This window comes from Lissotriton vulgaris, chromosome 5 (genome assembly GCF_964263255.1).
Source record: "Lissotriton vulgaris chromosome 5, aLisVul1.2, whole genome shotgun sequence".
NCBI classification, from domain to species: domain Eukaryota; kingdom Metazoa; phylum Chordata; class Amphibia; order Caudata; family Salamandridae; genus Lissotriton; species Lissotriton vulgaris.
The window spans coordinates 924457438-924473249 of NC_141693.1; the positions used below are offsets into that span (position 1 = coordinate 924457438).

General features: G+C 42.4%; 1 protein-coding gene across 1 annotated transcript in view; it reads right to left on the minus strand.

Annotated features, from left to right (window-relative positions):
• Positions 1–2397: 2397 nt before the first annotated feature.
• Positions 2398–15812, minus strand: part of LOC147711802 (opsin-VA-like) — a 360291-nt gene continuing 346876 nt past the window's right edge. Inside the window, exon 5 of the mRNA XM_086922536.1 lies at positions 2398–3568. Within this exon, the coding sequence (XP_086778662.1) occupies positions 3335–3568 (234 nt within the window). The 3' untranslated portion in view covers positions 2398–3334. The remainder of the gene's footprint in view (positions 3569–15812) is intronic.

Sequence of the window (15812 nt, forward strand, 5' to 3'; positions counted from 1 at the left end):
AAGTATTCTGATGAGAAGAGCAGAGGTAAAGAGCTTGATTTTGCGTGTAGTCAAAAAGTCAGAATTAAATTGCAGGATCTATCAGAAAAGACTAGTATTTTCCACACCAAAAGTTGTCAAACGAGTAGGAGGAAATTATGTGGAATTGAATGATGGATCTAAATTGAATACGAGCAGATTGGTAAAAGTGAGTGGTATGTATGCAGGCAATGGGCATGAAGGAAAAGATGCTATAGCAGATGTGAATATAAAGAGGGGACGTGAATAAAAAAGTTGAGAGTGATATAAAAGAGAATGAAGGATCAGCTGATATAAATTAGCAAGAAGGTGGAAGAAGGAAATGAGAAATTGAATTTCCGTAGAAGTACAAGAAATGTGTGTGTTAAGCTTAATCATCTGGATATATTTTTCTTACATTTGTAGGTATAGAATTTTGTACCTATTTGTATTTTATAATGTATTTATACATTGATATTATATTTCTCTGTGGTAACATTTATTGTAAGTGAGGACATATGTTATGTTTTAGGCTTTGACAAAGGTGTGCTTATGTATTAATGAGAGCTTTGGCTGTGGTCTGTAAAAGGAATATGGATTACCGAACACTGGTGATATAGTGATTTGAGAAGGAGAAGTTGGAGTTGGGCAGGAATGAGATCAAATGCTCAGGGGAGTCGTGGTAATAAAGCTTTTTTTATTAATACACAACCAGCTTTTATTGTGTGTGTATCCTCTAAAGTTGTAATGGTAAAGTTAGTGGATAATGAATGGGATGTGTTCTGTGGCTGTATTATCTGCATGTGTGTGTGTGTGTGAGAGTGTTTTAAATGGAAATGGTGTAAAGCATGTTGGTCTTGGGATGTAGAATGAAAGGGGGGTCAATGTGGTGATTTCATTGTGTACTTGATGTGAGAGTATTAATGAAAGCAGTCAGTAGGAGCTTGTTGATAGTTACATTTGAGGCTTCCTTTGAGGCACCGTGTCTTGGAATTTGCATTTGAATCCAGTAAAGCATGTGTATTTTCCTCTCCTGCTTTGGTGATTCAACATAACAATCCTTCACCCATTCTCTATCCCTTCTGCTCCAGGAGACATTGCTTTCACTCATACTGGGCCTTGCAGTCGACAGGTCACCATTTGCCCAGAGGCTACATTCTCCCATCTTGTTGCCTAATCAGTTTCCATCCAGTTGTTCTACATAAGGATTCTGCTGACTTGTACACACTAGTTTGTAAACTCCTTCACCCTACAGCGACCTCTTTCCTTCCCTATCCTAATCACTCACATCTTATTAGTGCCCCAATCCCTTTTAAAGTTGCTGAGCAAAATGCTTTGATGAACGATTGCATGGAACCCAATGCCTGTACAATCCAGTGCCTTACAATGTACCAGGAAGGTTTCCCTCTATGAGCACCTATTCTTCTCATCTTTTATCTTGTGCCGTGCATGTTTTGCTATATGCCAGGTGTGATGTGCTTCCCAGCAAAAACACACTCCATAGCGTGTTTTCTCTTTACCTCTAATTCTTTTAATTTGTGATATTTTCCTTTTCTGTCCTGGTATTTACTTCACTCTTTTTGTGGCTACTTCGTACTGTGTTTTTTCCCTCCTTTATGTCTAGTTTTTTCAAACATTTTATACATACCTTCTGCAGTTTAGCAATTGATATAGCTAGTCAGATTCCTGCTCAGAAACAATATTTCCTGTATTTCCTCATCCCTCCATTGTACTATAATCCGTGCCCTAATTAGTTGAGCTGTCATTTCTCCTAAATCACATAGTTTAGCCAATTTCTTCCATTATATAACAAATGTGTCTAGTGTTTCATTCGCTCTTTGTGGTCTTGCATACAATGTGTTCTTATCATGAACAGATTCACTTCCTTTGTATACTGCAGATAAAACAGACACTTTGCTGCTTCATCAGCCATATCTCTGATCCCATGTCCTGCAGTATCTCTACCCTATCCATGGAAATTGAAAGCTTTCTGTCCCGCTGCATTTAGGGATGATATTAGCAAAGTCCTCTTCCTGTGTGAGTGGGAACCCATACCATCTAACGCCTCTAAATAGTTAAAGAACATTTTCACAAATCAGTCCACAGTATTGGAGGTCCTTCGGGTATTGTAGGAAAAGGAGTGGCTTATTCAGTGAATCCATGCTTCTAATGCCCCTTTACCAATGTCTCTTTTAGATTGTTTAAAAAGGCAATCTTCTATAGATATGTATTTTTTTAAACATTTTTATATTCTGCACACAACTCAGCATGGAACAAGGGTGACCAAAGATCTGCTTGTAGGTATATTTCAGCGGTTCATCAAATGTGTTTTTTTCTTCTCAAAGTTACCTTTAAATGCACTTGACTGTCATAATCGCTGAATCAACTACATAAGGCCAATATCCGTTCTCCTCCTAGACACCTCCCAATGGATGTAGTCCGTTTCCAATGCACAGTTGTTGACAAGAGTAGGGACATGCGCTTTCAGACGCGGGCATATCAACAATCATTTTTGGAAGAAAACTTGGCATCAATGCAGTGAAGGAGTGCAGCTACCCCGCTAATAACGGATGAATCTGGGTAGGGAACAAATGTCAAGTGCTTGGACCCGCACCATCTGCCGCTGGTCTCCTCCATTAATCTCATCTTCATTGCCAACATGAAGTGACATTACTTCCCTCAGTCCCAAAAAATATGTTAGATGCCTCACGCATAAATGTTCCATGGCCCATTAAAATGTACATGGGGAAGAGTGTGCCTGGACACAATAAACCATATTATACAAGATATCACAGCACCTACCATCCTAAACCACTATGCGTTGATAGGGTGAATGCAAAGTGAGCTGTAGACCAGCACATTTGAGAAAAGAAGAGTACATGTCTGACAGTCCATCAAAACATTTGCTTTGTTTTTCATGAATTAAAAGAGCAGAGTTCAGCCTCTGGCTTTGTGTGGCAATGATAGGGCCTCTAAAACCTACTCAGAAATCCAACCCTGACAATTAAACGGCTCTGAAATGTGGTACTCACAAATATTAGTGACTACTTCAACAGTCAACAGTATGTCACCCTCATGGAGAAACATGAGGATATTACCAATGGCCTGTTATACAAAGATATGACCCTAGTATTATCTCTAAAATGTAAGTTTCTTTCAAAATCTGCACAATAATTGCAGATATATGGAGAAAGGTGTTATACAAAGGGGATTTTGCATAACTGGTGCATGGTGCATGGAGAGAACACAGGTATTGGGAATTTGACAAGAAATCAGAAAATAAGTTCATGAGCAGGAAGTAGTAAAAAAAATAGTAATTATAGTAACAATGTAAAATCTACATAGGGCAAACTTTGTTGTCTGATACTGGCAATTGAGCAAAAGAGTTGCAGCTACTTTGTTCATCTTCATTTTTCCTACTGCTGTTGTTCTTGTGGGTTATGTGAGCAGCGATTGTGTGCATCTCTCCACCCTGTGTGTTCAGCATTACTCTTTCAGACGTCTGGTTGATGTTCGATTCAGTCGCCTCCTTAATGTTGCAGTGAAACATCTGCAGCAGACACCTCCTGAACTGAAAAGACAAGCAAACATATGTTTGAAAATAAGACATCTGGTTATACACATTGTTATTGCAGCAGAGAAAGTCATTGCAAATAATTTACTTCTCTATTCATGAGTCAAGCCACTACATGAATCTGGGTAAACACAAGCATTACTCAGATATCTCTGTTGCTAACTTCTTTAGTTAGTTTTCCTCACAGGTCTATGGAGACACTGGCTGTCACCATTTTTATCAAACCTAGAACTAAAATGATCATAAAATCCTTAAACTTGTGCCTTATCAAAGTTTGGAGTATTGTTTTGTCAAAGACAGACCTCCACTCAACATTAGAAAATCTACCGTGAGGTTAAAATGTGAGTTGAGGCAAATAGTAGTGCCCTTTTACAAAAGATCAACGTTTTATCGTATGTAGGAGCCTGTGTAGAATCATAAATGACTTTCATGTAAATTGGGCGGTTTAAGGCCATTCTGGGTCTTTATGGGTCAACTGTATCCTTTAATGTGTGCTCTAGAAGACAACCAGAGCTTTCACTATGATTAATAATTTTCCTGAAATTAATTGTTCAAGCGCAAGATTGAAGGGGTCATTATAGGTCCTTCTATGTCAGAAATGATCTGTTTTCTTCTTTTATTTGCAGCTCTCGCCAGGGGTCACGGAAAGGAGGTAGTTGGAGCTGGGCTCCCTCATTGGATAGTGGAACGATGATGCCATGGAGCCCGGCAACGGTGTGAGTGGAAGGCGGAGAGATCCAGAACAGAGCAGACCTGCACTGGGTCAGTGTCATGATAATGTGACTAAGGAAGATATGGATGTGAGAGGTTCAGCAGAATGAGCCTTTATGGCTCATGCACCCAAGCGGAGATGTGTCTGAAACAACTGAAGAGACGAAGCTCTTCGAAGCCCTGAGTGACATAGATGTCCAATGACCAGTTCATTTGCAGTGCTCTATGGAGCGTGGGGACATGTCCACTGGGAGCTGCACTGATGCCTCCAAGTCCTGATGCCATCACTATTCTTGCTGTGGTTGTGCTTCATCTAACAATGTCTGTTCCTCTGGGTCATGTCAGTGTCTCTCAGGTCTCTGTTTTCATCCTTGTGCCTTAGTGTTTGACATCACCATGCCTCTGTCACTATCCATGTCTCTTTTCACTTTGTGATACATATGTCTCCTTTTCATCTCTGTGGACCTTCATCATCCGTGAGCTCCCGTGCTGTATCAGTTACCCCTTTCAAGTCAGTGCACCATTTACCACTGATGTGTCTCCACTGCCATAATAGGGCCTCCTTTTCCACAATAGCTCCTCTAAATGCCTACCCTGTCTCCTGAATCCCAGGCCATTCATGTTCCCTCTTATCTTTTGTGATATAGGTCTCTCCTAGAGAGTTATTACTGACAGGAAGATGGCCCCTATGCAGAAGTGGGTGCGTGAGAATGAGTGTGGTAGATACACACAATATGGCTTTTGGCATAAAAGGGATCTTAGATGGGTAGAAGGGTAAGTGGCTCACCTTTGTCCCTACTTGATGAAAAGAAGACCATTGGAAACTTTGTACAAAGTCTCATGATCATTGCTGAGTGCATTCTATTCTTTTTTTGCAGTATGGACTGTGCAGCAGCGCACTGGATTAACGACAACTGGCGGAGTCCAGGGTTTGCTGTTGAGAGGGATGATAGGGCAGTAGTCCCGCCACATTCTGGAAGAGGTCCAATTATCTCTTTGTTGACTTCAGCATCTGGCCGGGCAACATAAGTTAGTCCTTCAAGGCTTACAATGGAGCAGATAAGTGGCGCAGATTCCCTTTACTATTAGTGCACATGAACAGAGAGCGAGAGAGAGACCCTAGTGTCAGAGATGTATGTACCCTCTGCTGAAGTCTGTATTGAAGCTGTTTATAAAGAAGTCTGTAACTTTTATGAGCCTGGCCAGAGATATTGCTTTAAGTCACCACAAGCTGCGGAATGAGTTGGTTTGTGGGAGCACACTGGGGAACAAACCTCAGCCCTATTTAACTTGGAACCTTCCTTATGAGATTAGAAGGCTGATACTCTAATTGAGACTCGACTTGTAGCCCCTAAGAAAAGTTACTGGCATTTGGGATAAAATGCTGAAAGAGGAGAGAATTTGTGAAATGTGCTGTTTACAAGTTCAAGATTTTAATTGTGTTATTTGTGTGTCCGAAGCTACAAAAGGCTAGGCACATTTTTTTTAGGACCATAATTTATCAAATTTAACATTCATTCTCCCAATGAGGCCCATTTATTTGTCTTGTCCCCACCAAATGAAATGGTCTGTCATAGGATTTTTAAATTTTTTAGAACTTTCTTGGCTGTTTATTAGGTAATTTTAATTCTATTTCATATGCTGTAATATTTTGATGATTAGTTATTAGATTGTATATGTGTCTTAATATTTTCCTCTTGCTTCATAGGAATGCTTTGTCCTATTTTTCTCTTGTATGCAATAGTTTGCACTTTGTTGTTTTATATGAATGTTTCATCGTCCTTTGCACTCCGCACTGTATGTATGATAATAGATTTTTAGGAGGCAGCCATGTACAAAGGAAGAATTATTTATTGAATTTAAAGTATTAACCTGGAGTGTGTAGTTTTGTGGATCTCCGTCGGATATCCATATCATAATAAACTTGACTTGACTTGACTTGAAATGTACCCTCTTCTCCCCACCTAAATTATTAGCAATTGGTGACAGCTAGTTCCCAGGGAATGCAGTCTACTTCTAATCAATGAGGTTGATATCCGCATCAAAGAGCTTCCTTCACTGAGTTGAGTGGTCTTGATGATTCTTGATTTCTCAGCTCAACTAACATGAAGAGTGAATCCGGGCTGGCTGATGATGAGGCCTACCCTGGACGGATGGATGACGATACAACGCGATCATTTAGATCGCGGTACATTACATTGCTGTTTTTACAACGCGATTCATTACAAGGACTTGCGCTGAAGGGCTAACTCCAGTCTACGTACAGTAGGTACGGTGTTGAAGTACTGAATGACAGTATTCCTTAGTCTAAAGTGCCCTCCAGTTCAAGTCATTGTAACGACTTCAGTTGTAAAAACAGTGATGAAAATGTATTGCGGTGTTTTGACCACGCTGTAAAGGTACTTTTCTACCCTGGACATATCCTGAGTCCAGTTTGTCATCACTGAGCTGTCAGCATGGTTTCGCATCTTACCACTGTTCAATTGGCCGCGTGGTGCTCAAAATTGATTTTCCACTCCAGCTTACTCCACCAGCATCGTGTCTCTCCTAGCCTTGCCACTTCACTCAGCAACAGACTGATTGAAGCACAATTCAGATTTTTTGAAGCAGCCTCCATCGTCTACTGGCTCAATCACATTTTCACTCCTTTGCTAAGCCGGCCGAATGTCTTAAATATAAACACTGTCCGAACACAATCAATGGTTTGGGATAGGGACTAATTCCAAGAAGGCTGATTTGGGCCCTTCAGTGGCTAGAAAATGAAACTAGTCAAACTAATGAAGGCGTGCAAAATCAGTTGAAAATGTGTGTTATCAACATCATGCCTGTGGTAACAAAAGAAAAGGGGCGGTCGCTGCCCAGAACAGAATTTAGGACAGACATAATAGAGGTTCCTTTGAAAAAGCAAATTAGCAGTGAACATTGATAGTGAAGAGGATCTCCACATGAGGACTCAGGTGACCTCATTTTTTCATCTTTTTCATTCAGTGGAGATAAATAGCACAAGAGACAATGCAAGCAAGAAAGATACAGACAAAATCAAAAGATGCTATTTTTTCAGCTTACAATAGTTAAGGGCATGTAACCATTCCTACAAAAAGCTTTAACAGCATCACTAATCAGAGCAATGATTTTGTCTACATGTCATGATGCTAATGCTGTACTCTCTGGCCTGTCAGCCTACACAATGAAAAGCTACAGAAAGTAATGAACAAAGCTGAGAGAGCTATTTTAAGTTAAATAAATAGTCTCACATTACTTTGCTTCTGTGGTTCCCTATAAAATCAGGAGTGAAGGTTCTGCACATGGTTCATCGGGCCTTGTGGAACTTGGGCACAAGGGGCCTCATTTATGAAAGCCTTGCGCCACCGGTGCGTCACTTTTTCCCATGTTAAAAGTGACGCACCGGCGGCGCAAGTCCTTCATAAATAAGGCCCAAGGGATCTATTACCCACCTAGACCTTGGAGATCAAGCATGAGTTGAAACTTTTCTGTAAGTCAGCGCCTGTGGCAGACTCTCTCTTTTAAGGGAGGAAGTAGCTGCTGTCAACTCGAAAATAAAATGTCCTCTGGCGTTGCATTACTAAATTGTGGGGTGCATCTTACCTCGCTATGTGATTCTCTTGTAGGTTAAACTTGAAAAACAAAGGGGCTTAATTATGAGAGGCTTGCGCCACTGGAGCATCATAAAACCTCTCAACCATATCTATGAGGCCGTGCAAAGTCACTTTGTATGGCTTCATAGATATCGAGTAAGCCAAGGCAGCTCAAGTTGCTGTGTTGCTTACTCTGCGCCAGGGAGTTATTCCATGGGCGTTGCAGTGGGATTTTCCATGCAACACCCATGGATTTTGGCACTGCCCCAGAGTCACTTAATCAATTAAACCTGGGGCAGCGCTAAAACTTTATGCCTCCACAATGCAGGCCTAAAGGGGAGAAATATTTTTATTTCTCCTTGTTTTCTCCTCTTTCGATGTGTTCTCCTAAAGAGGAAGACTCCTCTCTGAAATTTTTTTTGAGCAGGAAGGTGAACCTTCCCGCACAAAAACAATCCTGCATGCAACACAGACACCCTTGCCCCATGGTGCAATGGTGCCTGCATTGGCACAAGGCAGCAAATTGTGCACCAGTGCAGGGGAAAAGGACAGGAATGCACTGTATTTCATAAATACGGTGCATTCCTGCCCTTTCACATTGTTGTAGGGTAGGGCAGCAAGACTTGCGGGACTGCCCTATGACAATTCCTCATAAATAAGCCCCACATTCTTTATTGATTATGGATACGGGGACGATGTGGAGTAAAGGGCATCACCACAATTAAGAACAGTTTTCATAAAGATGCCTTCGGTCAATAAATTAATTTCCCCATCTTTACAAACTGCCTTAAAAACTAATGTAGCTTTCTTTTGCCACCATTTTGTATTCAATTATATATATGTTGAAAGGTATTCATCGATTGAGGAGCAAATAGAAGAGAGATCAGTCAGTGTACAGATTTTTAGCATTGTGAACAGGTAATGTTCGGATTTCAACTAAATAACATATCGAGGTTTAAACGGACAGCACCTAGGGCCTGTTGTAGGAGCCCTAATACCGGTCGGAAACGGCCGATTTCGGCCGTTTCCGACCGTTTCCGACCGGTATTAGGGTTTTCTAATGTAGGAGCATGCTTTACAGAATCGGTATTTTACAGAATCTGTATTTACAGATTCGGTAAAATTACCGAATCGGTAAATACAGACTCTGTAAAAATACCGATTCTGTAAAAGCACATGTAGGTAGCACATCTTTGAGTGCCGCAGGCTTTTCAGATTCGGTATTTTACCACCCAATCCAATTGGGTGGTAAAATACCGAATCCAGGTGTGCATGCACATCTGTGCCTGCACACCTGTGCAATGCGACACACAGACATGTCCTTAGGGCATGTCTGTGTGCCACATGGCACACAAGTCAGGAATTGGGGTGCCAGAGGGTGTCAAAGTGACACCCCCTGCACCCTTGCAAAAATCGGAATTTACCGAATCGGTAAATACCGATTCGGTATTCACCATTGATTCCTATGGGCTTCAAGGCCCATAGGAATCAATGGGGGATACCGATTCTGTATTTACCGAATCGGTAAATACCGAATCTTACAGATTCGGTGTTTACCGATTCTGAAATACCTACATGTGCCCCCTTCTATTTTACCACTTCTTAAATACCGAATCGGTAAAATTCGGTATTTTAGAAGTGGTAAAATAGAATTACCTATATCTAGCCCCTAGACTTATAATTCAAATAGCACACTCTAGTTTGGAAATTCAAGATATCAGAAGATTATTTTCCATTCAGACACCCCATCTACAATATGATCTAGAAAACGAGATTGATCCACACCTGGAATGCACCTGGTGAGAAAAATAATGGCAAGAGCTAGGATGTAATTTTTTGTTTTATTATTTTTTGGAAAGCGTTCTATTGCTAAATGGTTTTTTGGTTTGAGTGTGAAAAAAAAGCAAGGGCAGAAAACAATTACTTAACAATAAAACAATCAGGACTAAGATTACTGAGGACAACTGAAATAGAGTTGGAATAGAGGGATGTCACAGGCTGCTACAAAACAGAAATATTTAAGCCTTCGGCTGAAAATAAATGCTTTGTCTGAGCTCTCAGTTTTCAATGGAGAAAGCTCCTTAGTCCAAGAACCAGTAATTGGAAAGAGAGCCCCTGTAGTTGTCTTCATAACTTGTTTGACAGACAACAATCACATATAGGATGAGAGTAGAGAACGAGCTGTAATACATTGTCTTATCACCTTGGAGATGTCTGACTTCCACTGGCCTTGCAAGACGTTGTGTGGTAGGCAAAGGCATTAGAATGTCATGGTCTACTCTACTCAAAGTCAGTGCAAAACTTTTCTGGACTCTGATAACTGATCACATATTCAAACATTCTTCACTGTCATTGTGAAGTTCTCAATCCTTTTGAGTATGGTCATCAGGTAGGCAAGCATGCCTCTGTAGACAATATTACGTGTGTTACAACCATCGGACCAGAAGATAATAAGTTTCTGTATTCTTTCAGAGATTCCCAATGACATCTGGGCAATGGTTATGGTTACACTAATGAGTGCCACTGACCCTATAAGTGCTTGACTCATGATAAGCTGGGTTTGTGCAGTTATTGAAGGGGTAGCCACATCGACAATGGATAAACTGGCTGTTGTAATAGAAGGAGGTACAGTAGCCATATTGTAGAAGAAGATGGTTTAATAAGATTACAAGTAAAAGTCCAAGTATAGAAGATGGTATTTATTAAGCCCCACCAGGAGCAGCATCCTAGCTGCGCACTCTAACTGTCTCTCTCTCAACTGCACCAGGCACTCAAGCACTGCATTACATCGCCAAGCACTCCAGCATTCCACTACACTGGCTGAGCAGGGAACAGGTGACTCAGCAAAAGGATGCAAAGTAACAATTCAAGTCACATCACATCTCCTTCCCTAAGGCAAAACTGTTTAACAATATGAAACAATGTACGATGGAAATACACATCATCCTATATCATAAGCACAAAGTAAGGACACACAGGGTAAAACTAACTCATTGCAAATTGAATCGACCATAGATAGAAAAATAGCAAAACATTCCTATGGCATTAGAGAAATCAAAATTATAACAATGTATTACTGACCTGGAGAATTAAGACACCAAAATGGTGTAACACCCTGAGGACACCACTGAGAATTAAGGACACCTAAGTGGTGTACAACCCTCAGGACAACACAGTGTTGTAACACCCTTACTCACCCCCTTCTGCACACCACATAAATTAAAGTACCACATTCGTACTAACTTGGGTACACAACCCTGCAAGGCACACACAAACTGTAAGCCTGATGCGACAAAAAGTCTCAGGCAACGCACACACATACAAGAAACTTTTTACAAGAAACTCAGCTGTATTGGCACTTCTGTGCCAGCATCTACTGAGATCTAGAGGCTTCAAGTTGGTGTAAAGTAAGCTGTGTCACAAAAGCTTACACCACGGCGCTCATGCTGTGAGGCCCTGGCAACTGCACTGTGTAGCTCATGCTGTGAGGCCCTGCCAGTGGACTCACGATTGGATTTGCAGCATGAGCGAGAATTACGAGCTGAGGAGGGCACGAGCCCGGGCTCAGTCCAATTTCTTTGATGACCACTTTACGGCAGTGAAAGGTTCTGATTCCTGCAGAGCACTAGCTGATAGCCCTATAGTGTGTAGTCGTACGTGACTCTGTTAGGTCACATGTGAGGCAGACGTACACGTTTAGTTCTGCTGATGGCATCAAAGTTATTTAGAGCTATGCCACACCAGTTGGTGAATGATCAGGTGAAAGACTGGAATGCTGTCCTAAGTGGAGCACACCTGGCCTTTTGTGATGCACTGCGTCAAGGGAAATCACAGTGGTGCACGCAGCAATGTTCATTGGTTCACATGTCTTCAGATACTCTGTCGGGAGGACATCATGGCAGTGCATGCAGCAATGTTCAGTGGTTCCAGAGTCTTCAGATATTTTGTCAGCTGTGTGGGGCACCGGTAAGTCATGGTATTTCAGACATTCAAGGCATGGCTTAAAGTGGTCCGGGTCTGAGCACTGGCAGTTATGTTCAGGGGCCCTTGAAATGGGTCTCTATCGGTCTCCATTTTTGGGCCTCGCAGAGGTAGTCTGTTTTCTTTGTTTTTTCTTGCACCAAACTTATTTTACTCATGACCCCCACCCCCTTTCTATCGGTCACCTTCTGCATCTCTTTCTCTCCCGTACTCTTTCCCTTCTCTATTTTCCTCTTCTCCGTCACCTTGTTTAGCTCTCTCTGGGCCATATTATCAAGAATGGCGATAACATTATCGCCGCTTTAGAGGCAGGAAACTGCCGCTAAAGCGGTGATGAGGGGCTTGATAATATGCCCTTGTGAATTCCCTTAGAAGCCCAGGTTCAGTTTCTTGCTGCCAAAGCAGCGATAATGTTATCGCCGTTCTTGATAATATGGTCCTCTGTTTGTCTCCTGTGTACCCTTCATTCACTGGTTCCACCCCATCTTTCTGTAAGTTAGTGCCTAGCTCTTTCGCTCACTCATTTCCCTCCACACATCACCACATCCCTCTCTCTTTGCTCTTTACACTTGGGCGCTCGCGCTAGAATGCCAGTCTGCTGCTGCACGTGCTGCTGCACGTGCCTCCTGATGCCAGGTCCTTGCAGTCACAGGCCTGGTCACGGCCTGCCTGGTGTTGTGTTCAATAAGTAGTCCAGACGAGGAATAGAAGGAGACTACTTTATTGAAGGCTTAAACCCAAGACAGCAGGGAAGTGCGGACGTAGCCGCAGGCTATTAGCTTCTCTTGTCTTCTCTCTGCCACTCTAGAATCTACAATAATCCCACACATGAGTACACGCTCGAGCAGTAACCTAACAACACTCAAAGATGCCCGAGCCTAGCTCAAGCACCAACACAACACTTCCCCCTCCCTACAAATATCGAAAAAAAAGAAAGAAAAAACCAACAACAATAGTCATCTAAAGAACCTTAAAATTGGAAATGAAGCAATAAAGCAAATAGATATTTGGTAGGATAGATTGAAACATTTACAAAATTGCAAGAAATAAAATGTACTAGTTAGTAACAAATGTGTGTAACATAATCATCAAATCTCTTCGACTTGGCGCGCAAACGTTTTGTACGAGGAACAACTACTACTTCGCTACTTACATGAATATCAGTGGGAGATCTATACCCAGATCGTAGTTCACCGCCGGTATTTACCAACGGTTCAATGGGAATGTCGATAGGATGGGAAGCAGTATTGGTATTATCAACATCATAGACCCAGTCATATCTCCCTACCTGTGCCAGCTTGTTTGGAGCACGTTCCACATCAATGCGTCCTTTGAATAACGCAATCCTATTGGCGTTCCACACCTTACCATCACTCAAAAATGCGGATTTACAAAGGATCTTACTTACTTTGAGAGAAACAGAATACTTACTCTCACCTTTGCGTACAAGTCTACCTTTCTTGACTTTGTCAATGTCACCAACCTATAAATTAACTATCCTTCCTTTGCCAGTATGTGTTTCAACTAAGCGTTTTTGGTTGGCTTCTAGAGATTGCTTGACACTTTTAACAGACCCGGGGACAATCTTCGTGCAATTAAGCCATCCCATATTATCCTTTGTGAGGGGGGAACGTAACCTCATGATTTCAAATGGAGAGTGCCCAGTGGATTGACATTTGGTGACTCTGTAAGCACAAACCATTTTCCTCAATTCATCCTCCCAATCTTTCTCATTACTGTTTGAGAGTTCAATAAAGACTTGTATCACTCTATTGAAGCACTCAACACTTCCATTGCCTTCTGGTTGATATATAGTTGTTGTCCTATGTATAATACCAGTGTCTTTTATGATCTTTTAAAAACTTTCCCTACACATTGTTCACCATTGTCGGATACCAAATCTTTCCCTTCCCTTGCAAAAACCTCTCCCAAGAAGTACAACAAATTTCCTGTATCAACTTTCGCTACAATTTTGTACTCTGGCTGTTTGGAGAAATGGTCTACTACTACTAAGATGTATTTTTGCAGACCTTCTTCCGTTTTAACCGGCCCAAATATGTCAACTCCAATCTTTTCCCAAAGCATGTTAGGGACCACAATGGGATGAACAGTGAGTAAAGTGGGTTTGCATGTGGTTAAGCTCGTATCGAATTTGCGCATTCAAAACAATCACATACACCCCTTTCAATGTCCCTGTCAACCCCAGGCCACCAATAGGATTGTTTAATTCTGCACTTGGTTTTGACAATACCCAAGTGATCTTAGTGACAAAGGTTAATGATTTCATCACAAAAGATTTAAGGTGCTCGAGCCTAGCTCGAGCACCAACACAACACCTGGCAGGAGGGTGGGGTGACGGCTATGCCTTGCTGCTGCTGGGTGGTGCAGTTTGTTTTCTCTCATACTCCACTGTGCGTTTCCCGGTATCCCCTGGTTCACCCCTCCCCGGACGCCTCTCGTGTGCAGCTCCTCAGAGCACGCGGCTTCGAGCCAGGAGCAGGCAGGAGGCCGGAAATACCACCGTGAGGGCCCTTTCCAATGCTCCCTGCAGCGCTATCGCTCTGGGAGGCTGGCGGTGCTCCCCGCCCTCTTACCCTGCGAGGAGGAGACAGGGTAGTTCCTGGCCTCTGTCCCACTCAAGTGGCAGCTTTCAGCACTGCTGCTGCTGACAGTGACGAAAACATAACATTCAATGGAGTCACTGTGAAGCTGTCATGCCTGCCACGTAGCCACCCATCTTGTTCACTCCAGATAAGGACAATCATGTCTAGCCTGCTTCGAATCCGGAAAGGGGTTCACCATCACACCGAGAGTCTCTCGTGACAGGGAAAAGGGCCAGCATCACAAGCAGAGATATTTCTGATGGTGAATGGGACCTCCATCACCAGAGGCCAAACTAGAGCCACATTTCAGGGGGTAATTCTTCCAGCAAGAGACAGAGTAGAGATGCAGGGGATCTAAGAAGGGGTGAAAAAACAACAAAGCCTAATTAACAAGCAAATAGTCATTTAAAGACCTGTGAAGTACTCAGGTGAGGCTGTGAGCGTGCCCGGGAAGCTGTCTCAGCCCAGGCTGCCACACACAATGGGGGGCATTGCATGTCTGTCCATCACATCAAGAGGTAATGACTTTTCAGGCACCTATCTCCGAGTCATTCTGAGTAAAGCTTTGTTTGTTGGGTAAGTTACATAGAACTAAAAATAACAAAAAAAGTGTAATTTCATAGACGTAGCGCCTTATTTTTTGTAAGCGTAACATTGCTATGCTACAACCAGCCTCCAAACACACACAGCCGCACCGAATACTTCACCGGTCTTTAAAAGACCTTTAACTTGTTAATGGGGCTTTGTTGTTTTTCACCCATTTGTAGAGCCCCTGCAGCTCCACTCTGCCTATTGCTTGAAGAATTAGCCCTCCCACAAAATGTTCTCTTAGCCCCAACCCTCAAAATTTGGCTCTACTTGAGCCTCTGTGGAGGGTGTATGGCGTTATCTATACATATCTTTATTAAGATCATGCCCCTACTTGGATAGGCCACACCCCTTTAAGAGGTTTGCCCAGACCCTTTTAGAGCACCCCCAGTTTTTTCCCACTTAAAGCCCTGATTCCAGGCCTTGCTGAGGTCTTATGTCTCTCCAGTTGCCTTGGATTTTTGAGGACGAAAAGAAAAATGGTCACTCACTCAGCATGGAAAGTAAATCACAGTATAAGTATACATCCAAAATACATACAAAACATGTGATCTGTCATGTTCTTCCCTTTCCATTTTATCCCTCCCAGCTACCGTGTCCCACACCCTTCCCAGCTGAGTGTTCTGGAATGTTGACAGACGGCAGCTGACTCTCACGGCTAGCGGACGCTTCCCCCGCTCCACATACTTCTTCAGCTGTGTTGGAATTACAATAATAAAAGACAGTTACTACATACAGCGGACTGTCATTCTACACAAATTT